The following is a 26,376-nucleotide window of genomic DNA, read 5'->3' on the forward strand; positions in this document are numbered from 1 at the left end:
CGGACTCACTTGAGTAGCCCGGACTCATGCATTCAGCCAGCTGTGCGCGAGAGATCGGAAGTTCGAAAGGGATTTTTTTGGGGGGTGGGGAAGCTGGCCCCGCTTTGCATGTAAACTATTCATGACGTTACTGGGGTCGTCAGCGATCATCCAAAGGCAAGCTACATAAGCGCCATGTCGGTAGGTCGCCGAGTGTGACGTCATCCGCATGAAGAAAATATCCATGTTGTCGGGTTGTCCTTCCCTGCAAGGGGTAGGGAGGTTGGGGATAGGAAATTGCAAGGTACCTGTCCGAATTATGGTATATTTCTATAATCGGCTATTATGAAGGGTAGTGAAGGCTTGACTGCGGGTTATCTCTGCTTATCGAGCACGTTTATTCATCTATAGATGATGGCTTTGACGGCTTTGATGACACTCATCGAGCCTGCAGCCTCTACTGGGATTACCAACTTATACTTCATTCAATTGCTGTACTTACAGTGTTTCTCAACCCCGAGTCCGCCAAATGTCCGAGGTTCACACACCACCCCTATTAATTAGGATCATTGCGATTGTTGAAAGTAGTAAGTTTCGGCACGGCGGCCAAGTTAAATAAACATACATTATTTTAAGCGGACACCCCCCCCCCTCACAATCTCATCCGAGTAGGCGGTGTCTTACAAAAGCCTGGGAGTGGGCCGTGCTACAAGTCGAAAGTTACGGAACCCAATATATGTGATATCGTCCTGGTGTAAATGACCATTCTAGTCGTGAAACACCATGATTACAAAAACAACAACAAAAACAGTTGCAGTAGGGGGTCGGCAACGAAGGGCCCAGCAGATATTGTATTTTAGTGGTATTCTACCATTTAGTGCCTCATACCTGACAGCAATCGCGGTTGACCGTCGTGTTCAGTGCCAGTAACGAAGTAGTTTTTACTTTTTTCAAGTGTGGTCGAAGCATTACTGTAGTCTGTCAGAGGATACGTAATGCGTATTTCCCGACTATACTAGCACTGCTATAGGGTGATATATGCTTTGCACTACTTTTACTTCAAGAGTTTACTATTCAGGTTTCTAATTGTAACGCATAAGCGTCGTCATGATCTGAAGGGAGATAGTTTCTCTAGAAGTCTGGATTCACATCAAATTTGACAGTCACCACCATAATCTTGTTTTGAAACGAGTTGTGCGTTGCGATCTAATAATTGCGGCTGCAGCCGCGTAATTTGAATTCAAAATGCATCGGGGTATCGTGATATCTGTTTTCGCTAATTCGCTCGGGGTCAGGCCTTTAACCCTCCACGTGACCGCGTGCGTCATAACGTAGCTGCAACGCTTCTATTGTTCACATTGGAATGCCGATTTTGATCCCCACATGCCACTGCCACTAACACTGTTGCCCTACCTCGCCCAGACATTGCTTCATTGATCATTTGCTACCATCGTTTAATTTTTCTTCTATTTTATTTTTTTAACTACTGTAACCTTTTTTACAGCCAGACTGCTTAGAGTCAAGTGTACCTGTTTGGGTTGCCCGACATATGAGCATGCGACACAATGCAAAACGACAGTTGAGCATGCGACGCTACAGCATGGGGACACATTAGCATGGTAACATATGAGCATAGGGACACATGAGCATGGGGACACATGCGCATGGGGACATATGAGCATGTTGAAATATGAGCAAGGGGACACATGGGCATGGGGACAGTTTAGCGTGCGACACTTGAGCATGGTTACACATTAGCATGGGGACTAATGAACATGGTTACATATGGGCATGGTAACACGTGAGCATGGGGGCACATAACGATTGGGACACTCCAGCATGTTAACACTTGCGCATGGTGACATATTAGCATGGTGACAAATGAGCACGCGGACACTTGCGCATGCGACACTTGGGCATCAGACACTTGAGCATGCGACACTTGGGCATGCGACACTTGGGCATGCGACACCTGGGCATGCGACACCTGGGCATGCGACACTTGGGCATGCGACACTTGGGCATGCGACACTTGGGCATGCGACACTTGGAAATGCCACAATTGAGCATGCGACACTTGAGCATATGCGACACTTGAGCGTGCCACATTTTAGCATGTGCCACATTTTAGCATGCGTCACTTGAGCATGTGACACTTGAGCAAGTTAGCATGTGTTAGTGATGGAATTTGTTGTCACGTGGTGCAAAAAACCACGCTGTTATAAGCACCACAACATGCTTTTATTAATAAATAAAATAACTCGATTTCACGGCTAGCTTCGACTGCGGTTAGTGAAACATGACATCAGTGGAAATTGCAGTCTGTATATTTCAATCCTGCACATCACAAGACTGTGCATGTGCATACCCATGTAGAATGAAGTTTGTTGTCGATGCGGGGACGCCACGATACTGGATATAGCGTTTGTTCTGAAATTAGATTCTAAACCAGTGATTCCTAACCCGGCTAACCTTCTTGCGGCTCTGATAGACCCCTGAATATGCCACTAAAATATTATAAACAGTTGCTGATGTTTGCCAAAGGCCTCTTCTGAAAACGGAGAAAGAGAATTTTTGCAGAATAGCGTCGAAACCATGGATTTATTATACCCGTCAGAAAATGATATATCCTGAGTTCTGATGGTCATAGACCTTTACAGATTGTCTTTCTGAAGAGTAACTTTCGACACAATTTTACTGGCATCAAAGTATCGGCTGATAGTCAAGTATAAATTGCAATATTACCAATATTACCCAGCGTATAATCCCAATCAAACTTGTGCATTAACTGCTGGAATGTATGAAGAGCTATTACATAACGTTATATATAGTATACTGTAGTGATGATATGCATTTTTAGTATATTTCAATGTATAGCACTCGCCAGTCTTTATCTAGCAATGCTAAAACAACCGATATAGCATCTATAGAAGTCTATATGTGCATCGTACATGCCTTTGAATTAGCTGGACGGTGAGATCCAGAGGTAGGCTATAGCTATACCATTAAATTTTCTTTATAAGCAGGGTTGCCATCGACATGGACCCAAAAATAAGGACAATCGAAAAATTAGATTAGCATGAAAGAGCGCTTTTGAACATTGGTTGGTCTTGGGCTTCCCATAGGGTGATAAACCAAACTTCTTCACCTCGTTGTGATTAGACGTGTCAACCAAGTTGGTAGGATTTCGAGCGTTGTTCGGTTTCGAGTCTTTACTCGATAGATTAGACAGCTTGATGACTGCTTGCAGACGTCTGCGGTTTTGTTAATTTCTCGCGATCTGGCAATCCGCGGGTGTGGGTGTGATGTTGGTTGCCGAATATTGCCTTCAATTTCGTCAACACATTATATTAGAAATATACGCTGGATGTATAGACGAAATAACACCGCTTAATAACATGACTATTTGACATACTGTAGTAGCCAAAGCAAATATTTTCAAATAATGAAACACCAGACTTCATCCTGAAGTTTTCAGGCATAAGCACAAGCTATTTATTGGATTACTGATGATGGGTATTGGTACCGCGTTGTTGCTATTTCCGCCATACACAGGGACGGACGGTTTTATCAACTGTGTTGCGATGATCTAACATAGCGTAGATTCATAAAGCGCCAGGTCATCTACCATCGTGTATTGCATTTGTCCGCATCGCCGAAGATTCGGTTCTTGTTAGGATTGGATGATCGCTATTGTAGACAACAGCTTGTGTGTGGTTTTTCAGTAACAGTCATCGTCCATTCATTTGTACATATCCTGATGCTACATTTTATATTAAGTGATAAAACAGAGCGTTGTGAGGAATTAACCGATTTTGCGAATCCATCGGAAACCTTTCTGGTGAAAAATGTCCGCCGATTTGGGAATAGCCTACGCAGCCTACGCGCTAGAACAAGATTTCCTTCTTATAACGGTGCTATATATTACAGTTGAAATTGTGAGTGCAGGCACCAAACATGCTCACAGCGCAATTTCCGCAATGTATTCAGGGCCAAACCGTAAAAAAGGGAATGAGTAACGCCTTGAGTCTGCCCACGGTTTTACTCGGAAAACGCTTGCTCAAACGCCGTATTTCAAGATCGACTGGCATTTCGGCGTTTGGCATTTTCACACCACGAGACCCACGTTTCGGGCAACACGCGACTCCCTGTAGGTACTGACGGCGATAAAACCTTGAAATAAAATAACCGCCACATGTTGACCAAAATGTTCAACATTGATATGACCACTGTCCAGGCGCCGAAAAGACCAGCGCTCGCAGCTTGAACCTCACGTATAAATTGTGACCCACAAAATAAAATAATAAGTCCCGTGTCGAATTGCAAATTTGGAATTGCTTTCGTCTCACGAAAGGATATATCCTTTTAGTTCGTCTGGTGTAAACGATTCCAATATATGTGGAGCAATGACAACCTTTATCGCTTTACCCCGATCTTTGGAGCTTTTCAGACAAATCCATATAGTCACAGACCATGTAACCACCCACTCAATCAATTTGCCACTTTCCTCGCGCGGCAATCAAATTGGTTACTCGCTAATATATGGTCACATGCCCAAGAGTCGCATGCCCAAGTGTCGCATGCCCAAATGTCGCATGCCCAAGTGTCGCATGCTCAAGTGTCGCATGCTCAAGTGTCGCATGCCCAAGTGTCGCATGCTCAAGTGTCGCATGCCCAAGTGTAGCATGACCACATGCCCAAGTGTCGCCAAGTTTCGCATGCTCAAGTGTCGCATGCTCAAGTGTCGCATGCTCAAGTGTCGCATGCTCAAGTGTCTGCATATCCACGTGTCCCATGCCCAAATGTCGCATGCTCAAGTGTCGCATGCTCAAGTGTCGCATGCTCAACTTTCCCATGCTCAATGGTCGCATGCTCAAGTGTCGCAGGCTCAAGTGTCTGCATATCCACGTGTCGCATGCTCAAGTGTCTGCATGTAGACGTGTCGCATGCTCAAGTGTCGCATGCGTACATGACCCCATGCTTATGTGCACCTTTGCTCTTATGTCCCCATGCCCATGTGTCCATATGCGCATGTGTGCCCATGCTCTTGTGTACCCATGCTCACGTGTCGTCAAGGCTCATGTATCGCATGCTCATGTGTCACCATGCTCAAGTGGCACTTATTAAATTGTCACCATGTTGATGTGTCCCTATGCTCACGTGTATCCATGCTCGTGTGTCCCTATACTTATGTGTCGCCATGCTAATATGTCCTCATGTTAATATGTCCCTGTGCTGATATGTCTACATGCCAACGAGTCGCCATGACCAAAAGTCGCTATGCTCAAGTGCCGCATGCTCAAGTGTCGCTTGCTATTGTGTCGCATGCTAATATGTCCACGGACCACCTGTTTGATGCTGGTGTGATCAGACTAGATGACCTTCACGGTCTTATCGATCATTCCTATCTAATACCGAATAGTGTGCAAGCATATTTTCTGTACCACCATCACTGCCGTGTGTTATGTATTTTGGTTGGATGAAAATAAAGACTCTCTCTCTCTCTGCCACACTTATTACGTGATCGGCATTTGGTAACTATAGAGCGGATCGGGGCGAGTTGAGGCTTGGTTGCTTGGCGACTCGAAAGTCGACTTTGCCAGGACAGTGCCTGCATATTATACGACTTTACATTATCTCGGTCTTATAGAGTACCAAACACGCCTGCAAACGAACATATTCTGCAAATGTGGCAGCTTTCACTTTGTAGAGTATACACCGACTGACTCATGCATTTTTGGACTGTCGACATTTCCCGCTGTTTTCATTTACTCTTCGTGATGTCATTGTACAGTACATTTTACACCCTACCGATAATCCATAGTATATGTGAGCTGCTGGTCTTATCGCACTGCCCGCACTTTTGCTCTAGGTTTTTGTATGATACATCTTGTATGGATTGTAGATTTTTGCTAAGTATGCAGGTGCACAGTGTACACTGCACAATAGTAAAATCGCGCTGCGTAGTCAGTAAAAATTCTATCTGTCAATCTCAAACTTATTTGGGTGCGCCTTGCCATTGTGATGAAGATGTGATTCATACGAACGGTTTTATTTCTCGCGCACTAGTTCATGTTGCGAATGTTGTTCCAGTGAAACGTGGTTGCTAGTAACACTTGGAGAAATATCGTGCATTTATCCTTCTTTGTTCGTAATTTTAACAGGTGTGATTCATATTTGTCGTTAAGTTGTCCATTCAAACTGTGTCCGCCGCGCATCTATTCGTGGGCCGGCTCGAATTTATACGGTGACAGGGAATGCTTGCAGAAAGAGCTGCTGAAGTTGCCGTGCTGCTAAAACCTTCTGCGCAATTGAAATCTTGCTACGATTCAAGTGACACCAATTAATATCATGCATTTAGATTGTTGTTCTTTCGATTAAATACCCGGTGGTTGTACGTCTTCAGTAAACTCCAACAAGGCATATCCAAATCACGGACAACTTGACTAACATAATTTGTGAAGCAAGAATGCGCAAGGAAATTTTAGAGAAGGGTTATATTGTTGGGTAGTTCACGCCAAAGTGTCCGTTGAGGTGTCCAGTCAGCAGTTCGTACCATTTTTCATATACGAAGCCATGAGTAAAAACGCCAATATAGAAACAATGGCAGTGGTATGTTTGTTAGGATCCTATTTAATAGTGATGCAGTAATCAGCTTGATGCGATGGAGTGACCATCCGGGAGTCTTATTGGAAATATCGACAAATGTATATTTTCATATCTGTAAGTTGAAAGTCCGAAGCCTCGACAAATACTTCATTCGCGTATAGCGCATCCGTAGTTTGCAGTAAATTTTGCGCCCGCGGTGAGTGTTTTCTGTAACGTAGGAGTACACCGGCAATTATCTGATTTATTGCCTTTCGGTCGTTCTTTTGCATGATTTGTGTCACCAATATTCGTACCCCGTGTCTGTTTGATTTATTTTTCTAAAGAATGGAAATCCAATTGTTGAGTTTTTATGCATGCGGTCATTTGAAAAGTACTGACTATCGTCGCTGTACTTACCCTCGATGAACCATTCCCCTGATAGCTGAACACATTTGTGTGCTTAATCAAACTAATCGCTCGATCAAATGGCGCAAGGGAAAATCCATATCAGCGGTATGTCGTATGCCAATGTTTCCTCAATGAAACATAGGCCTATATATAAATAAGTCCGAGTGAGACGAATATTTGTGGCATGCATGAATGAATCTATACTACAGTCGGTGATTTCATACAGCAATGTGACGTGAATTACTCGGCGCTCGTTACTCAATTCGATAAACAACAGGTGAAAACACGGAGACTTTCACCTCAAACTACGTTCAATCGTGGCCTAACAACTGTATAGGAACGTTTGATTCGTAACAACAGCCGCTAAACGCCGACGGCTACTGAGCCATTGCTGATTAGTCGCCCACAAAACGGTTGTGTTGCTTTTGAGTGTCATTCCAGGTTGATAACCTAGTTTGTACAACTGTTTATAGGCAGACGATGAGAGATTAGCTCAATTTTAGTGGTTTAGCAGCAGTTATTGTAGTGATAAAACGTAAATAAACTGATGCGTGCATAGATATATTGCGATTGTGCCGGTATATATGGTTGATCAAACCGTTTTCGTAAGTTGATATTGCTGTTCTACTACAGAACTATTATCTTGATTAAATACAATATCTATTTTGGCGATATTCATTTAAGTTTACAAACATAATTTGTGAATCGAAACGTTTCGAAAACCAACTGACGTTCACACCGTTGTCGTCAGGTACGCCGGCGTGAAGGAATTTGAATAGGGCTATACAAATACATCCATTCGGGATAGGAAATCCCTACCAACCTGCGAACACATCTATAGTAATTCCTGTTAGTTTGTTACATTTAAGGCGATGCATCCTAATTTAACCAGTCGATTCTGACTCGCTCATATTGAACCATCTGAATCCGATTCAAGCAGGCGGTACGGTACAAGAATTCCTTGTTCGGTGCTGCTGGGTACGCGTTCGACCACAAGACGAAATTCGCTGATTTATTATGTTATCTCTTAAGGCAGGTAAATGTTGTGTTAGTGTAAGTGAAAGTGTCTTCTCCTAAATATAGCATGTAGCGTGACTCGGGTGGTTGTTGTAACCGTGTTAATATAATTCAGCTCCCACGCAATAGGCGATATGGATCAGTCTGATTTCTTCAGACTTGGTGTTCCAATCGTCGTATCATGTACGTAGGAAATAGTTGCAGGAAATCAGCGTGTCTCGGAGGGGTTGTTGTAAAAAAACGTTTTCTCCGACGAGAATGAAATATTTGTCAGGTGTATCTTCGCCCAGATTTACGATGCAGGAGTTCAGTAAGGATATGGCATAAAACGTTTACTGGCGTTTCTGAGAGACAGATTTTCAACATTTTCTTCTTGGCTACTTTTTGTGCTCCATTGCTTCGTCAGATCTAGAAATAAGATTATCCGTAATAAAGCATGTATGCCGGTACGTATGTCGTAGCAAAGCGACTGGCTTTGGTTATACCTAGTGTCATCGGGAACACATGTACACAATACATTATTGGCAATTCAAACGAGTCGTGGCAAAACTTTCCACATGTCACCATTTCAAACTTGTGATTTATGTCTTCGCATGATTACTATAGTGCAGAGCGGATCGACAAATTCTCTGGCCCTACTCCGATCCTGTTTTAAAGCGCTGGTCTGACTCCTGTCGACTCCTAGGCCGGGTTCCAGAAATGACCGTGATCCGGTCCGAAAAACTTCGATAATAATTGTCTACTCACATTCAATATTCAAGGATAATCCGACAATTATCAACGAAAAACGCGAATAACTCCGCTTCTACGAGTCGGAATTGACTCAAATTTGTTTTGCATCGTCTTTGAAGACAGCTCAACAATTTCATGGGGTTGATAGAAAAATGTGAGATTTTTTTTTTTTTTTTATAATAAATTAAAAATTTCAATTTACTGGTTGGAATTGAGTCAAATTTGGTGTGCATCGTTTTCTTGGACAACCTGACGATTTAGTCATTAGGCGAGTGAGATTTGGAAAAAAAAGTTTTTTTTAGCAACCCTACTGAGCAAGTGAGCATATGGTTATTTCCTTGAACGTTTCACCTTAACTATTGATTCGAGGGTAGAGGAGATTCTTAGTAAAGAGTACTGATCCGGCTCCGATCCGACTCCGGTCGTATCAGAAAAAAGTACTGATCCGGCTCCGAGCCGGCTTCGGCCACATATCGCCAAAAATGAGAAAATCCGGCTCCAGTCCATGCGCTGCTTTAATGATTACGTGGTGTGCGACGAGGTGGCAGTGGCCAATAGTCTCTGGCGAGTGCGCATGTAGAGGAAGTGCCAGCGCTGCGACGCAAATGAGTTTCGGATTTGGGTCCGAAATCGATCTTATAATCCTTGAGAATTTAAGCTTAATTCAAGCTACTCGTCCAAATTGTCTTGCTAAGGCCGCGCTGAAAGTCGATCAAGAAGAATTATGCTGTAAACGTGTCGGTCTAGTATAAATACCCCGGCCAATACCCATGGAAGCCGAAACACCATTACAAAAAAACAGCAGCAACCTCACCAGCAATGTGGGCGCATGTCGCAACAAAAGAGAAAGGCTTCGAGCAAACGTCATCGTCTTCTAATTCGTAAATATAAATCCAACTATTATCCTGCAGACATGTGGTAGCGGTAGTACGAAATGCCACAAGGCGTAGTGTTTGTCGTTGCTCCGGCGGTCTGGTAGGATTAGTGCTGTCGTAATGCGTAGGAGATTGAGGAAATAATCTTGAACATTTCTAAGAAATCTGAGTCGTGGTCCTCGCAAATAAAACGTACAGAGCTCACATTGCCTTATATATATATATATGTATATATATATTATATGTTCATTGCTCAGTGGCTCTCATTCGTCCTGAGCATTGGCCAGCTGCGGGTCACATGTGCGGTTGCATGGTCTAAGAGCAATAACGGCACATCCATCGCATTTAGGTCTTGTTCCAGTGTGGACTGTATGCCACCCAGCAGTCATGACATGACATGCGGAGACTAGATAGCCGCGTGATGCCACAAAGACGAGTTATCGCGTCCTTGAGTTCCTTTATAAATCCGTAGCTCTCTGCAGAACATCAATATTACTGATAATGTCAGTTTGTGGAACTTGCATTTTTTTCAGAACGGACATAGCTTTGAGATCGTTGAAAGACAACGAGAAATAGATATCTCAAGGTTCAAATATTTTGAGTGGTGAACTGAGAGTGAGGAAGGTCGTTACACAACGCCGTATTCCAAATGGCAAAATTCACATTGTAGGTTTTTGTGACATCTGAGAAACTAGAAATGTGTGGCAGTAAACCATGTATCGTACCGATATCGTTTTAGGCCACATCAAGTGTGATCGGCAATACCATTAGTGGTACTGTTAGTTGATTGTTGATTCTAGATCGAATTAGGTGTTTTGTTTGTGCGTGGAAATGTTTTTTAAGCTCTCACCGATTACGCGAAAGCCAAGCGTTAATCATATATTTTCACAGTGCCATCCAATTATCGACGCGGCATTATCTAAAGTGCTCTGACGCCGCTGTGATAGCCGATAATAATAACCGTTAGGTTTCGAATCGTTCCGTGATTTCCTTGTACTTTTGACGATTGAAACAAATTCTTTGGATTGCAGATTTACATATAACCGCGTTAGTGTCCGACAGCAGCATGGCAAGGTCAAACATTGGTTACGCTCTGACATTGTTACTTATTACGTGGACTGTAAATGAAATGGCGGAGGCAAAGGGTAAGCATCTAATCTAGACCGAACTTCGATCTGCTAAGAACTGAAACGCCTATACTAGCAAATATCCACTCTTAATTACTACCGATATCACCGGTTTCGAAAAGGAAAAATTCACATTGCCGAAATGACGCGAATGAGACGAATAATGAAATGATCGCCGAGTTGTAACGCTATCCGAGTCTCACTGTTACTGGGAGTCCATTCAAAGTGCAGCCGAGTGTTTCCTCACTTAATGTCTTACCCGAAGTCAACTTCACCGCACAATAGGTCCATGCGATAAAAATAAGTCCCTAAATAGGTATATCCGTTCCAAACCAATTTTCCCTTCCTGTTTCTAGAATATTCAATCTAATGCAACCGACTGTAATTATATTTTATAATATTTTTTGCACATGCAACCGCTGATCTCTAGTTACGAAATACCACTCCAAATAAGTGTGATATTCCTATAACAATGGCGAAGTTTCCCTAAAATATGAGTCACCGTAACATCACCCATCAAGGCGTCGCCGGGATGTAGTGTTCTTGATGTGGCTATTATACCGAGTTTTGGGAGCCGCCCGTATCTTATGGATAAACGGTAACTACTTCTCTTCACAAGAAGAAGTAGCCTACTCTTGAAGCAAAACGCCGAGAGTATACACAATTTACTTTGCATTCCAAATGAGTGCGGGAATACTTCGTTACTACCCCAATCTCTGCTAACATCGTTTCTCCATATTACTCACTCAACGAAAATCTTTTATCGTGTTGCGGAACTCATTTCCCTTTATCTGATTGTTAACGACTGTTTTTACCATTCCCAGTGATGCGTTTGGTTCGCGGATTTCCATCAAGCATCACGTGCTCGCAATCAGCCAGTGGTATTCAGCTCTATTTTCTGAAGAAATCGGATCTGATGGCGCAGGTGATTCATGATACTTCGATGAGGTTCTGATTATCCATACCTCTGGTCAACACATATTTTTAGGCAGACAAAGTAAGAGTGGTTTTGGGGGTTCTGAAGGTCACTGATTCCGGAGATGACCTTAGTTAATTCAATTTGGCTCTTCTTGTGGAGATAACCTATGGGGCTATTTTGACCAAAATCTCCCATTTTCGCGGTGATGACTAGATATAAAATCGGCTTAGTCGTACTAGAAAGTTTAGAAATTTAATCTACTTGTTATTTTTACACACAGAGGACTATTTTAAATCAAAATATAGCAACAGCACTATATTTAGGGGTAGTAGATTTATCATAGTTAAAGACTTTCACGGATATCATGTACATAAATAAACTCCAGACATGTATATAAGTATATACCTAGATACTCAAATAACGTGGCATTAATTCAATCAGTGTTACGTCAACCACCTATTGTAAATTTGAAATATTCAGTTGGAATACAATATTATTGATATATTTTAAATCGAAATTGTTTTTTGTACGATTTTCGCCTGTAAGCTATTTAGTGCAGTTTCTCAAAAGTTTCTGGCAATGGTCTGCCATAATATGTTCACTGGTTCATCTCCTTTGCCCTGGTATATTTCGTTTGCTGTTCTGATGCCTCGGTAGAACCTCTCCCCTTGTTAATCAAAAAGATGATCGGAAAATATATCAAGTTGATTAAACAGGAAGTGAACTTGTATGCTCATGTTTGTGTTCAAGTTTTCGATATGCAGATACGAATTTTCGGACAAAATGTTTGTAGTTGGCTGTTTTGTGATCATCTAAAATGTTTCATTTACTACATCTTAGAAGAAATTACATGCAGTGAACTCCTTCCTAATGTGAAATTGGAATCTTCATCGGTATTCGAATATACCAGATACCAGATTTAAGCTTCTCGTTTGATAGGGTTACTAGGTAGCCTATACCCACTTGGTTGACTCAGCGGAAAATTATCCATTTACCAGTCAGAACAAATGAGACGCATATGAGTATTTTAGTTAAGATATTCAAGGACAAATTTTATAGTTTTATACTCCTCTGTAATCTTGATAGAATGACCAATTGATACAGGAGAATATGTATTTCAGTTGCGCAAAAGTACAATTTTTAGGCTTGACAAACTGCTTTTTTGACAAGCAATATTTCGCATCATGTTATTTAATATTGATAGAATGACTGAGAACGACATGAGGGTTCTTCATAGTCAATTATCTATTTATGCGCAGTACAAAATTAGAAAAAACTGCGATTTTCTTCCTACCAAGTGAAATATTCAAGGGTCAATACAGTAATTTTGGACTTTTCTAGGGGTATAAATATCTTTTGATAAAGAACCAATCGGACAAAACTAATGTGATATTCGTAATCAGCAACCTCGAAAACCCCAGAAACGACTCTCAGATGTTCTGCCTAAATTTTTTTTTTCATTTTGTTGGCCAGTGTAATCGCTCCAGTGGCGTATGAGACTTCTTTCATCCGTGTGTGTCTAGTTAGAGGGGCGAGATTCGTAGCGGTGCTTCCACAGATCCCCCACCAATGGGTTGAAAATTCGAGTCCGATGGAGGTCGACTCCAGATTTTCTACCTAAGTCTTGGAGGTTGATCTATAGGCTTCTCCTTGCTATCTAGGCCGCGTTAACGATGACTCACAAAAAGCTTCGAACGAATGTTGGCCGTCCAGCTAAGGAATCATAATTAGGAATATCGGTCTAGTGTAAATGGACCAATGCAGTCGAAACATCATCTATATCAGTGATTCCCAACCGCGGCCCCCAGCTAACCTTCTTGCGGCCCCCACAAAAATATTGAGAAATCGATTTATGAAAAAAAATTATATTTATAAAATACTCTTGCTTGGCTTGGAGTCTGGAGTTTTCAATTAGTATTGCAGGAAAGTTGTGAGTAGACTGCTAAGATTACGTCACTGCTGTTTCAATGCAATGTGCCCTAACTTTCCAGTTGAACGGGCAGTACCTATAGATATAGGTATTGACAAGACCGTAACTGCCGCACCCCAAGCCCCCTTATTGGGGGGAGCGAGCTCGAAGGGGGCCCAAAATTATTCAGTGAATTAGCATAAATTATAGAGTATTTTATGAAATTTTATGCGACTTTTTCAAAGATTTTTCGCGCTGCGCGCGATTTGAAGTTTCCAAGTACCTTAATTATTGGGTACTCTTCGACCACGATAAAACACGCAAGATTTAGAGAAGTGGGCATATCGGCGTTGGCCATTACCGCGCCACGACGCACGAAGACATATAAAGTTTTAGGCCATGTAACATGCGACTCCAAGAAGTGTGCCAGAACGATCGGCAGCGAGAAAACCTTGGCCGAAAAGGACTGCCCTTACGCTGACCGAAAACTTCGTTATGTATATTCAAAATACATAGAGGTATAATTGACCATATGCGCCTAAATAACTGGCGCCGAATGTTCCTGTCTTGGCAATCTGAACGTCACGAGATAAATCGGCTACCATCCCGCAGGGAAGAATTATACGCCAGTGAAGAACTACCAATTTGAAATCGTGTGCATCTTTTAGTTTAGTATGTTTGGGCGATTCTATATTTCTTGATATAGCAGACTGAAGGTCACGAAATAACAAATAACATCATGTAACGAAGTCATACCAACGGGTCCGCCCGTCCGAATATGTTTAATTGTTATTTACGGGCCCTACAGTTTCCAGGACACCTCACTCAGCTCTACCGGTAAATCTGATTACGCGAGCAGAGAGGACAAGTAATTGATAGCAATATATATGCAATTCCCGATCTTATTGAGCTATTTTATTTTGAATTATCGAAAATTTTCGCGCTCCACGCTGGCTCACTAAACGGGGATCCTGATTTCGTGACAGAAGCGAACAACGGCACTGGGTGTCGGTTTATCACCCTATGGGAGCTCAAGACCTAAGTGCTTTGGGGGGCCTGACGAAGTGCTGTTTCGTTCCTGCCAACGGGTATACGCCCGAAGATGTTTAATTATTATTGACTGGTCCTACCTTTTCAAACACAACTCACTCGGCTCAACCGGTCAATCTGATTACGTGAGCAGAGAGAGGATAAAAACTGATACCAATATATATGCAATTCCTGATTATATTGACCGATTCAATCATGAATTACAGACATTTTTCGCGCTTCGCGCGATTATTCGACAAGCTGCCTAAAACGGACACCCGATTTAGATGATTGATAAGAGAAAAAAATTTGGGAAGGGGGAACGAAGTGCTGTTACGGCCCTGGGTATTGATAACTAATTTACGGATAGATGTGCAACAAGTGACTCACGATTGAATACGCCAAGATGCGTACTGCTTAGCCGGCAAAAAGCAGCAAAATTGGTAGTCCTATGGCTCGCGACCCAAACGTCCGAATAATTTGATATGTCGGTGCTTATCGAAAGCAAGTGTCGCACTGATTCCAAAAATACGAATTGAAATCTCGCCAGGGCAATAAAACTACTCCGAAATAGCCAGCAAAGGTTGATTGTTCTGAACAACGGGAGCGCGGCAACACAATGGCCAATGGCGTCAAGCGAATGATCGTAACAATGCCAATTTTCATATTTTGGTGACTATTTTGGGTTCCTTCCATTGCCTTGGTATTCGTGCGGCCCCGGCCGTACTCTGAAATTCTAAATTTGGCCCTGCCACCGAAAAAGGTTGGGAACCACTGATCTATATGCTTAAGATTGCATTTAAAACAAAAGTGTTGAAAACAAGGCCATAATTTACAACACGTTTTTTTTTTGTGTTTTTGTTTTTATTAAGCCATGACGGCACGAATATTCAATTGTGACGTCATAATGGATTGAGATTGACAATTGTAAATATAGTTTCTTCGACGAAATATCTGTACTATAACTGTTGAACCGACTACTTTGAGGATTTCAACCATCCCATATCGATATGCGTCTGCTAAATCGAGTGGTAGTTATCGGTAGACTCATTCAACATGTTTTTGGAAAGTATTTACACAATTTTATGGCATGATTTTACAACTAAAAAAACACAGTTTTTTTTAAAAGGCCTTTGTTTAAAACACAGTGTTCTAAAACACCGTTGTATTTAAATGCAACCCTATCTATACTAAAAACAGTAGTTTCTGGTCAGCTCTTGACAGAGAAAAAAGAATGGCACCTGGAGGAAAAAACGCATTTCATTGGGAATGCATTATTGGATGTCGGGTTACACCAACAGTCGCCAACTTAAAACGGGTCTCGGGCCACTTTTCGAATTTCGTAGCGGTCGCAGGTCGCATGAATTCAATAACGATATAAAATATAGGCCACTGCGTTTTAAAACTTTATGTCGGTACAACGCTGTGATGCCCAACATACGGGATGGGCATAGTGACCACAAAATAAGTAATCTTTTAATAAAGGAATACAAATACAGCAAAAATTCATTATCATCAATTTCATTTCATTTTGAACTCTGATCTGTGCTCGATAATAGGGCTAGCGAAATACGTTAATAGCTGAAAAACCATCTCCATGTAAAGCTTGATCTTGTGGGGAATCCCTATTAAGCAGTTTCTAAGCGTCTCGGTCTTGACAGTATTTGGGCCATTGCACGTTAAGGTAATATGTCCATTCCTATCTGCTCATTCTCCCTCGATGGATTGCTGTTGCCATCACCAAAGCCATTTTAGCTAGGGTTACCGTACGTCCTCTTTTAAGAGGATTTGTCCTCTTTTTTGACTTTTTTGAAAGTGTCCTCGGAGGACGCCCTTTTGTCCGATTTTTTGAGATTTTGTCCTCTTATTTGAGAATTTTGGTCATATTTATTGCAAAATCCGACTGAGATGCCGTAAATCAACACCGAAGTGACACTCCAGCGGGTATTTCGGGAGCTGAGCGAGCGTGATAGTGTAATGGTTATGCGTCCAGCTTCTCGATCGGTAGGTCATGGGTTCGATCCCCGGCCGGGTGAGACCAAAGACTCGAAAACTGGTATCCGCGGCTATCCAGCTAGGCGCTCAGCATCCACGGATAGCATGTAGGAGACACATACGATGGTGCAGACTAGATGACCTTACTTAAAGGTCGTATCGCATCTCCGTCGTCAAAGCATCTCGATGGTGCCGGCGAAAGTAAATCTGATCTCTCTCTTTCTCTCTCTCTCTGAACGGAAAGTTGACTTTTTTTAGTCAACCACCAGACAATGTGAAGGAAAAAACTGTATTTTGGGCCCCGAGCGGGAAAAGACGACCTTTTTTTAGTCAACCGACCACGAAGTGGGTGAAGTTTACCATTTTTTAGAGAATTCTCCTCCGGTTTTGCAAGTCTGAAAATTCTGAAAAAGTGTCCTCTATTTAGATTTCCAAAATATGGTAATCCTAGTTTTAGCAAATCACGAATAGTGATGTTGGGCACAGGAGAATAGCTTATTTCGAAACAACAACAACAACAATATGTTGAAACTGTAGTCGATTTAAGCATTTCAAAATGGTTCCTCAGCTTTCTCCCGAAATCCCAAATCAAGTCGCGGGCCACGTGAGATGGTACACCACATGACCATGATCATCATGATGGCCGTACTTACTTACTCAGTCTGTTCTCGGGCGGTTTTATTTCTGAGGGGAAATTCAGGGTCGACTTAACATCACCCAACGATCGAATTCGAATTTAACCTGGATGGAGTTCTACATGCCTACTTCTGTGGCTTCTAATATCCTGTTCGTAAATAAACCTTCATTTTCCAGTGCACCATCGTGAAGGACAACGTGACTCTCTTCAATGAAACAATCGTATCGAAGGAACATGCTTCGCATAGAATCGACTTCATCGCAAACGACACTTGGAACGGCTCGGAGGTTACCGTGTCTATGGTAAAGCCATAAATATTCGTTAAACAACGGGATGATTTCTTCGGAAATAGTAATGTGCTTTTGACGCCATAAAACTGATTGATTTGCGACTGACCGTTAAGCCAATTATGTAATTCTTCGCACTAGCGGTTTACGGCATACTGTACAGTGTACATAGAGTACCACAAAATTAGCGATTACTGAAACATGTCAATATTTTTCTCCGTAAATGCTCTACATCGCAGTGTGCTCTTTTCCATATATTCAATCGGCGACGAATGGTACAAACCGCATGTGATCAGTACATGCTCTTGCTCACATATAATATGTTGTTTTTACTTCTCTGAGGTCAGTAACGAATTCCTACTTCTATTTCATCGGAATACCCAAGTATCCATTTCCTGCCTTCACCATTTACTCATGTGGTTGTGTTTTTAAACTACTTTCATTTCTACACACTACTTAACCTACTACGTTTGCACTTCTTTTATAAGTAGAAAGTTTAGATTTGAGTTAAGTTAGCATAATTTTTATGAGTGACATTGTCACAACTGGCCTAATTAGCCGCTGTTTATCGGTGACTGAATATCTTTTCGAAAATCGCACCTTTATCGGTAGTATCGTTAGTCTTTTTGCGTCAGTTGGGAAGATGCGAGTCGCGTTCTTTGAATCAGATGACTTGACTCGGACTCAACGTATGAGAAACGTGGGATGACTCGCCACTGAGACGATTTTTCAATTCAATTTTCAAGTCATCAAATATTCTCAACGCAAAACTCCTCAACGCATTCTGAACCTCTCGGCCGCACTAGAAATGACCGCGTCATCAATGGCATTACTTTATCTTTTGGATTCGATTGTCATTTGCGTTTGCGATATGGTTATAATTCCCACCGGTAGCGAGATCTCAAATAAAGCAGCTTGTGCATGCCCATAACTGCCGTATTAATGCCTGAGACTGGCATTATAATATCATTAAAGCCTGTAAGCATGCATTTATTCAATAAATATGGTTTATGGGGCACTAGCTGAACGCACATTTCACGCATGCTCAAATCCATCATGCTGGGCTGTATGCAGGATCGTAAATAAATAGGATTTACTAGAACAAATAATAATAATGGGCGATAGTTTTGTAATGACGATTATTTGGTGACCTGTTTTGAGAATCGGTCTTTGGATTCTAATCGATCACCACAGAACTCGAGTAACTTTGAAATTTTGCGTGACTTTTGACTCGTGAATTGACTTTAACATATTAAAAACGACTTGACTCGACTCGAGTCAAAATTTACGGCGACTCAAAATGAATTGTGACTCGACGGTAGTCACTTAATCTATAGATACGCGGATAGATACGCTTACGCAACACCCGCCGTCACGCTTGCTTGCTCAGTGGAAATTACTGCTCAGCAATCTGAAACAACATACCTAATTACTAATCCCATAGCTGCCGACCCGAGCCCTCAAATTAAATAAAATTGATGTTATTTGAAAGCTACTGTCGCGCTGATTCTGAAAATATACATTAAAATTTCATCAAGGCAATGGAACCACCCCGAACTAGCCTTCAACGTCTGAAAATCGGCATCGTTCTAAACAATCACAGCGACGCAGCACAATGACCATAACGATGGCCCTTACGTGGTTGCGATTATTCAGAACAATGCCGATTGTCAGACTATGAGGTGTATTTCGAGGGGCTCCATCGCCCTGATCAGATTTTAATGTATATTTTCGCAATCCGTGCGACAGTAGCATTCAAATAAGATCAACTTTACTTAATTTGAGCGCTCGGGTCGTCAGCCATATGGGATATGGGTTGCGTTCTGATTGCTGAGCAATAATTACCTCTGAGCAAGCAAGCGTGACGACGTTTGTTGTGTATCTATCCGTAGGTTAGGTATCTATACTTCATCCCAACACGGTGATATGATGGATGTTGAAACTTCAACAATAGCCACGACAGATAAACTACGCGACCCCTCAATCAAATCTACTTTTTGAAATTGCTTCCTTGAGTATTTTCATATTTTATACTTGCACTTGAACTAGTTTCGACATCCTCGGAAATTGCTACTTCCTCTTATAAGTTCTGATTGGATGGATATCTACGGCATTAGTCCTAATTCCACTTGAGTACCAACGCTGACTACTTTGATACTTTCCACAAAATCATGGTCACATGATGCTTTGGTCGGCCAAATATTATTTATGGGTTTATGTAACCCTTATTTACATTACTATACTCTCTCTCTTTCTCTGCTTTCCAGGTAAATGATAAGAAATCGTACACACGGCATTACGAGGTAGAATTCGCGTCAACGAGCGAACAGAATTGCAAACCTGAAATGGGAGGAAAATCGCCAACGACAGCGAAAACCCACGATGTCCTCCCTTGCGGACGTAAGCTATTTCGGGCGCGCGGCGCGGATATCCGCTTTAATTCGCACAAATTTAGGTCTAGGAAATTCGGATCTCAATTTACGGAAACATTTCACCGAGGACGAAATGCAGGAATTTCGAGTCACGTGGTACAGAAACTGCGACCCAATCCGCGCGAGCGATTCGAGATTCGTTTTCAATAAGTACGAAGAGAGCAGGCGCTCCGGTTTGTTAAATTTCGGACGTTTCGCGGTAAGTAATGCTATGCTCCCGGAAAGCTACGATATATTGCCATTCAATGGCGTTAATCACCGACATCGTATGCAGGTGAATGACAGCGCTACAAATGTGACGGGAATCTATACGTGCGTGGTGAAATATGGGGACTTCTCGTATCAGGCCTCAAGCTTTAGCGTTTGCGTGAGCGGTAAGCATACTCGACGAAGTGTTAATCCACATGAACAGAGTATAATACAGTTAATCGAGCGCGGCTTTATGGAGTCCCTGAATCACCCCTGACCAAGACTGTCAACGAAAGTCGTGTATTTCACCTATCTCTATGTCATAGCGTAAGGGAGTAAATCAGGTGAACAGCGCTTTCTGGTACCAAATTTTGCTTTCACACACATTTCGATGCGTGAGAACGAGTCAAATACAAGGCGTATTAACGCCAAGAAAGCACGAAACGGTGGTACGCGAGCACAGCGACAAATGCACCCCTGGGATATATCTTCATACGATTTGGAATGAGTGGGTAAGCAAGATTTGGTACCAGAAAGTTCCTATGGCCTGATTTGCGCCCTACTCTCGATGGAAATCCAAATCTGGCGAACACACCTATATTTTCACCATACGCATTTACGGTATGACATCTATCTGGTGATCGTATCAGCTTAACATGAACTGCCGAAAGCATGCGGCACGGTTGTAATCTTGTCCGAAATCCAAACCATACCCTGCCCATCACATTCTGTAACAAACCCCGTCTTTATATTTCGACAGCGCCGATAAATAATGTGGAACGTGAGATAATATCGCAATCGAGTGAACGAAAAGTTGAAAAGGGATCAAGTGTGAATATCAGCTGCACTTGGAGGGTGCCTATTGCTGACGAAGTCAGTGTCTGGTGGAAGTGAGTACGCACAAGTTCCGACGTATACTGATACTGACCAATATACCAAGGGTTATGCGATACATGCCCACTTGAATATGCAATATGAAAAATATAGACTAGAAGTATACAGAGACGCAACAGCCAGCGCCGCCGCCGCCAATAAAGTATAGAATAACAACCTGGTGTACCGCTAGAGATGAGTTGATTTGGGGTTCATTAAATTTTGTTGCCTCAAACCCTTTAATTCATCTTTTGCGGATCACCAACACAACACTTTTGGGATCCTAAGTTTAACAATCCTCACCACGGGGTGTAAGTTTTGCGGAACGGCGCAATAATATAGCATTTTTGCATACTGAGATATGATATTCAATTATGCCCGTTACTTTTTTATTACAGAAAAGGAAATAACACGAAATTGATTTGCAAAGGAAACGAATACCCCTGTTTTTCGTAAGTACACCGTTTGGTAAAGGTTCTTTCTGCGAAATTCATAATAATAGGTTTTATATCTATTCTATGTAGGAGCAATCAAGTTGCGGGTACGTGTGAGTCTGAATCGAATACGCCGAAGTTTCCGCGATATTTCACAAGCACACTTATGTTGAGGTAAGGAATACAACATTGGCCGTTGAGCATTAGAATGATTAGATATAGTCACGTCGGTGGACAGGAAGCGCATTCGTTTCGCGAGCATCTTATTATATATTACTACCGTACGAGCGCAGAATACTTACGCGAGTAATCAAAAATATGACGGGAAGTTTTTTAATATGACCTCCTAATACACGAAAATTTATGCAACCGTCACATAAGAAATGACCGGGTCTCAAGTTTATTCAGGTTTGTACATAGGACTGGTTTCGAATTCAAAGAATCGAAATTGTATGTCTGGATAAACTTTGATTGGAATAAGACTATAATGAGAATTGTGTCATAGGCCTATAGTCGATGAATTAAATGTCCTTTTATCTGCAGCCAGTAAGAATTAATGCGACTTTTAAAATACATTGTTCCTTGGTGTCATTATTGTGGACAAATTTCGTATACAATTGGCGACAACAAATAGTCGGGCTATGCGCTTGATTAATAGATGAAAAGAACGTGACTTATATGATGCGCGAAGTTAAAATTCAGTATTTATCATGCGGCACCCTGACTTGAGCTATGGCGGTTTTCGAGATGGGAGATACATCTTGAAGTTCGCTGTACGTCTGGCATGCGGTCTCGGGGGATATTCTGTTGAGCGTGATTCCTGATAGCCCTGACCATGCCGAGAGGGTCCTAGCCACAATAGAATGATCCGAGATATAGGACCAGGGACTAGTCTACATGAAAGCATTGTACCAGCGATATATCTCTCTTCTTCCTTCTTCTACAACAACGAGGTCCAGCGATGTCGAAAATGTCGCTGGTCGTTTCGAAAAATCAGGTTCCGGCCCCGGTTAATACCTATTTCTCGAATCCGGGCCGCACGCAGTATATCGTGAGTTGAGATTGCAATTCTATTTCAGTAATGTTGACGAACGCGACGCAGACACGTATCAATGTCATTTGATGAATCCGGGAGAACCATTGGCGTCGACTGTAATTGTAACAGTTGAAGAGCAACCCAAGGTGACTTCCGTGTCGACACCGTTGGTGATTGTTCTAGGTACTGTAGAATATTTTAAATATGCCCCTCATCTTTTTCAAACTTCCTAAAGTCGTTCCTGCTAATTTTTAGGCATCCTCATTCTGATTATGATTTTGGGGACCATTTACTACTACAACAAGATTGATATTCTGTATATATACAAAAGAAAGTTTGCCGACTGCGTTGAAAGTAAGTGGTCTTCGTATCTTTCGGTCATCTGTCGCCCGCCGACGCACATTTCGCTTTATTTATTGGTTTGCCGATTTACACGTTTTGTCTGCGTCCTGCTTATCTTTTCTCAACTTAGTAACCGGTTACGTTATTACGCTATAGTAGCTGGTTACCTTATTTGATAATGTCGCAGTCGCATGGAAATAAAAAAATGACAATATATCGATACTGTGCAAAGTTTGTGTTACATTGCTCAAATAATCGAGAATATATGCATAAGAGTAGGGCTATATAATGCATGTAATGGTTATTGCTCTGCCCCGAAAACATATTGAAAATGACAACGTTGAAACTAAAATATCATGCAAATTTATTAGCGGACAAACCGATCACATACTTCATATACGGCGACGACTCTTACCTGATAGACTCCGAACGCAACCCGGTAAATGACGTTAGAAGTTGGTTGGCGACGCGAGGTGTCTCCTTTTGTGATCCGAACGAGGGAAAGGAATGGGGCGATACTGGAGGTAGATTTTCTTTTCAGTTGCTCTTCACAGATGTTCATGCTGAATGCATCACTATCCTCATTCTTTCGCAGCCCCGATAGCCGACAGATCGATCTCATTGATGGAGAATTGCCTCAGTTTAACCATTTTCCTCACTCCCTCTCTACTCAATGACAACACTTTGGAATTGTTCAAGGCATACTCCGTGAGTATAATGTCCTCGTCTCTATAATCATTGTCTCTTTCGTATTTTCTCTCCTGTTGCATCGCGCTTATGTCAGAAATAAATCCCACCAGTAGCATATTATGCATGGGACGAAACGTTTGTAGGAATGTGGTTACTCAGCAATGGAAACTCAGTTCAAATGTGTACAGGATTACTGCCAACTACCAGTACTCCTACTAAAATTAACTTGAGGTCCCCTATACCCAAAGTCAACATGGCATCACTCATTCAGGGTTTGGAAAGCAACATCAAGAACGGTAAATTCCCAGTGGTTTTTGTCTGCACGAGAGACTTCGAGAAGCGGGTTAGACAGCTCTCGAAATCTGGTGAAGCGAACGATGACGATGAAGTGAAAGCGGGCATTTCTCAGGAGACGTACCGTACCTTCGGGAAATTTATGCAGGTTAGAATAGTACTATACTTTGACGTAACGTGGAAGGTGTTTTACGAAGCCAAGAGCGAACCCCCTTGAATTTTCTATTGCAGAGGAACTTTGTTGTTATTTGGGATAAAAAGAACAAGGTACAATTCTTCCGTTCTCTATACGTTGCACTGCCCAAAATCGATGAAACGAAGAGACATTCTGCCGACAAATTTAAGGTATACTTTCTTACAGAGCAGTGCATTTGATCAGACAACAAATATTAAGATGAAATCGCATATCACAACACACACAATAGTACAATCATATATACATGCACTGACATTACAGTGTATAGGTTATCCAGTCCCCTATACTCGGGCATGATTATTTTTGGCATTTCGGTAAGCAGATGCCAAAACTGCCAAATAGATTTTTATGAAAGTTTTTGATAAAAATGTCATAATGAATTGGAAGGAGTTTACATGAAGCGACCAAACAAGTACGTAGAGCAAAATCATTACATTGGAATTGAGCCCTTCGGTGGTCCACGGACTACCTTCCAAAGGGTCCATAGGCGAATGATAAGTCGAGTATATGAATCTAGATTTTCGGCCGATATGTGAATTGATCATAAAGCCATATCCATCGATCAGGAAGTAGATGATCCTGGTCGATAGCAATCGACATGTTTTGTAATCCTTGAATGAGATCCCTAATTTAAGGATTTATCTCAATGACTATAGGCTAGGGTTACCAACGGTAACTTACCATACGTCATCTTTTAAGAGGATTAGTCCTCTTTTTTGAATCTTTTGAAAATGTCCTCGGAGGACGCCCAAATGCCTTTGTTTTAGATTTTGTCCTCTTTTTTGAGAATTTTGGTTAAATATTGGGCAAAATTCGACCGAGATACAGTAAATCAGCACTGAAGTATCGCTCTGGCGGCTATTTCTGGAGCTGGCCAGGAAAGTTGACCTTTTTTTAGTCAACCGACCACGACGTGGGAAAAATTTACCATTTTTCCGGATTTACCTCCGATATTGCAAGTCTGAAAATTTTTAAAAAGTGTCATCTTTTCAGATTTCCAAAATATGGTAACCCTACTATAGGCATGTTCCTCTTGCCCCCGCCCGTGCATTTTGTTGCATCACGTAGTGATGTAGTCGCAGCTCAGGGTACATTTAGCTTAATGCGCATATATATACCAAATTTTATGTAGCCTACTTGAAATTTGCAATCGAAAAATGTCAGCATAGTGCAATCACTGATAGACTGCGTCCTGTTGGACAATAGGGACATAATTTCATGACTTAACAAACACTAAGTAATAGCACTGAGTCGGCAAGCAGCAAACCCCATCAATGCGTACCATACATACATTCAGTCCTGTCATCAATTTTCTTTGCCGGTTGGATATTTATTTATATTATATCGAATATTAAATGATTTCTAACCAGGTAAGTAAAGGCTGTGATCCAAACTTGTCAGCAACCCTTCTGGCTTGTCATCATAAGTGGCATCGTGATCAGTGCTAATGCCAGTAATTTTGCACAGATATATTTACAATTCCTTTCGTGTATACAGGATGAAAAGCAAGCCAAACATCTACCGATCGTTTAATCAATGCACGACTTTATTTCGTACCTACCTTCGACTGAATATGACAGAGGAAGATTGGGGCAAAGATTACTACTTGTAATTCACCGAGAAGAAGCTATTTACCGTCGGACCCTTCATTACTTTTGTCAATGTGCAATTTCAATCAAACTGTGGAATCAAGTTCAAATTTATACGCAATACTGACCAAAAGCAGTGTCACGTTTTCTGTTATCGTGCCACTTTTCTAATACTAAACCAACATGCGGTTGCATACTTCGCAGTCTTCTGTACTGCGCGTCGGGTGTAGCATGTACGAAGACTTTTCGCTTCGTGTGTTTGTAAACATGTTTGAATACCTCGTTATGCCTTCATTATAGTATTCTCGTTCTCTCTTTTCGTGGTGAAATTTCTTACGAAAGGGGTTGATAGAAAGGTTGTTATTTAGGATGTCTTTGATCTAACGGCCAACTGTCGTCGAGGTTGTGGTGCAGGGGCGGGCAGCATACGGCCCGCGACGGGATTTAAAACGGCTCGCAGAGAGATTCTACGCTGAAATTGAAATTCCAATCTGCAAGTATTGACAAATTTTATGCGTCACAGAATGAATCCAAGTTTGCCAACCTGAGAAAGATGGTTTTGAATCTACTTGTTGCGTTAGGGTCTACCTCTACATACATTGCGAGCAAACATTTCCGACCATGAACATACTAAATACTAGGCTGCGTTCCAGTCTTTACTAAGAGTTTCTACATCCGACATGCTGCCAGAGTTCAAAACTTTTGAACAACGTTGATGTCTGATTAACTTCACCAGCTATTGATTTACATTAGGTATACATTCATTAAATACTGTTTTTGGTGTCAATGCTTTAAACTT

The 26,376-nt window shown here is 41.8% G+C and overlaps 1 protein-coding gene across 1 annotated transcript; it reads left to right on the forward strand.

Annotated features, from left to right (window-relative positions):
- Positions 1–9,943: 9,943 nt before the first annotated feature.
- Positions 9,944–25,894, forward strand: LOC145441473 (uncharacterized). The gene is made up of 16 exons (XM_080319342.1): positions 9,944–10,744; positions 11,551–11,651; positions 17,392–17,517; positions 19,770–19,902; positions 19,958–20,133; positions 20,209–20,308; positions 20,884–21,013; positions 21,395–21,448; positions 21,521–21,604; positions 22,510–22,649; positions 22,722–22,820; positions 23,180–23,332; positions 23,404–23,516; positions 23,770–23,940; positions 24,024–24,137; positions 25,486–25,894. Exons 1-16 carry the CDS (start codon positions 10,666–10,668, stop codon positions 25,519–25,521), a joined length of 1,809 nt encoding a protein of 602 aa, XP_080175468.1. The 5' UTR covers positions 9,944–10,665; the 3' UTR covers positions 25,522–25,894.
- The last annotated feature ends 482 nt before the right edge of the window (positions 25,895–26,376 follow it).

Source organism: Botryllus schlosseri, chromosome 6 (genome assembly GCF_051294905.1).
Source record: "Botryllus schlosseri isolate E-star chromosome 6, Bs_hap1, whole genome shotgun sequence".
NCBI lineage: Eukaryota > Metazoa > Chordata > Ascidiacea > Stolidobranchia > Styelidae > Botryllus > Botryllus schlosseri.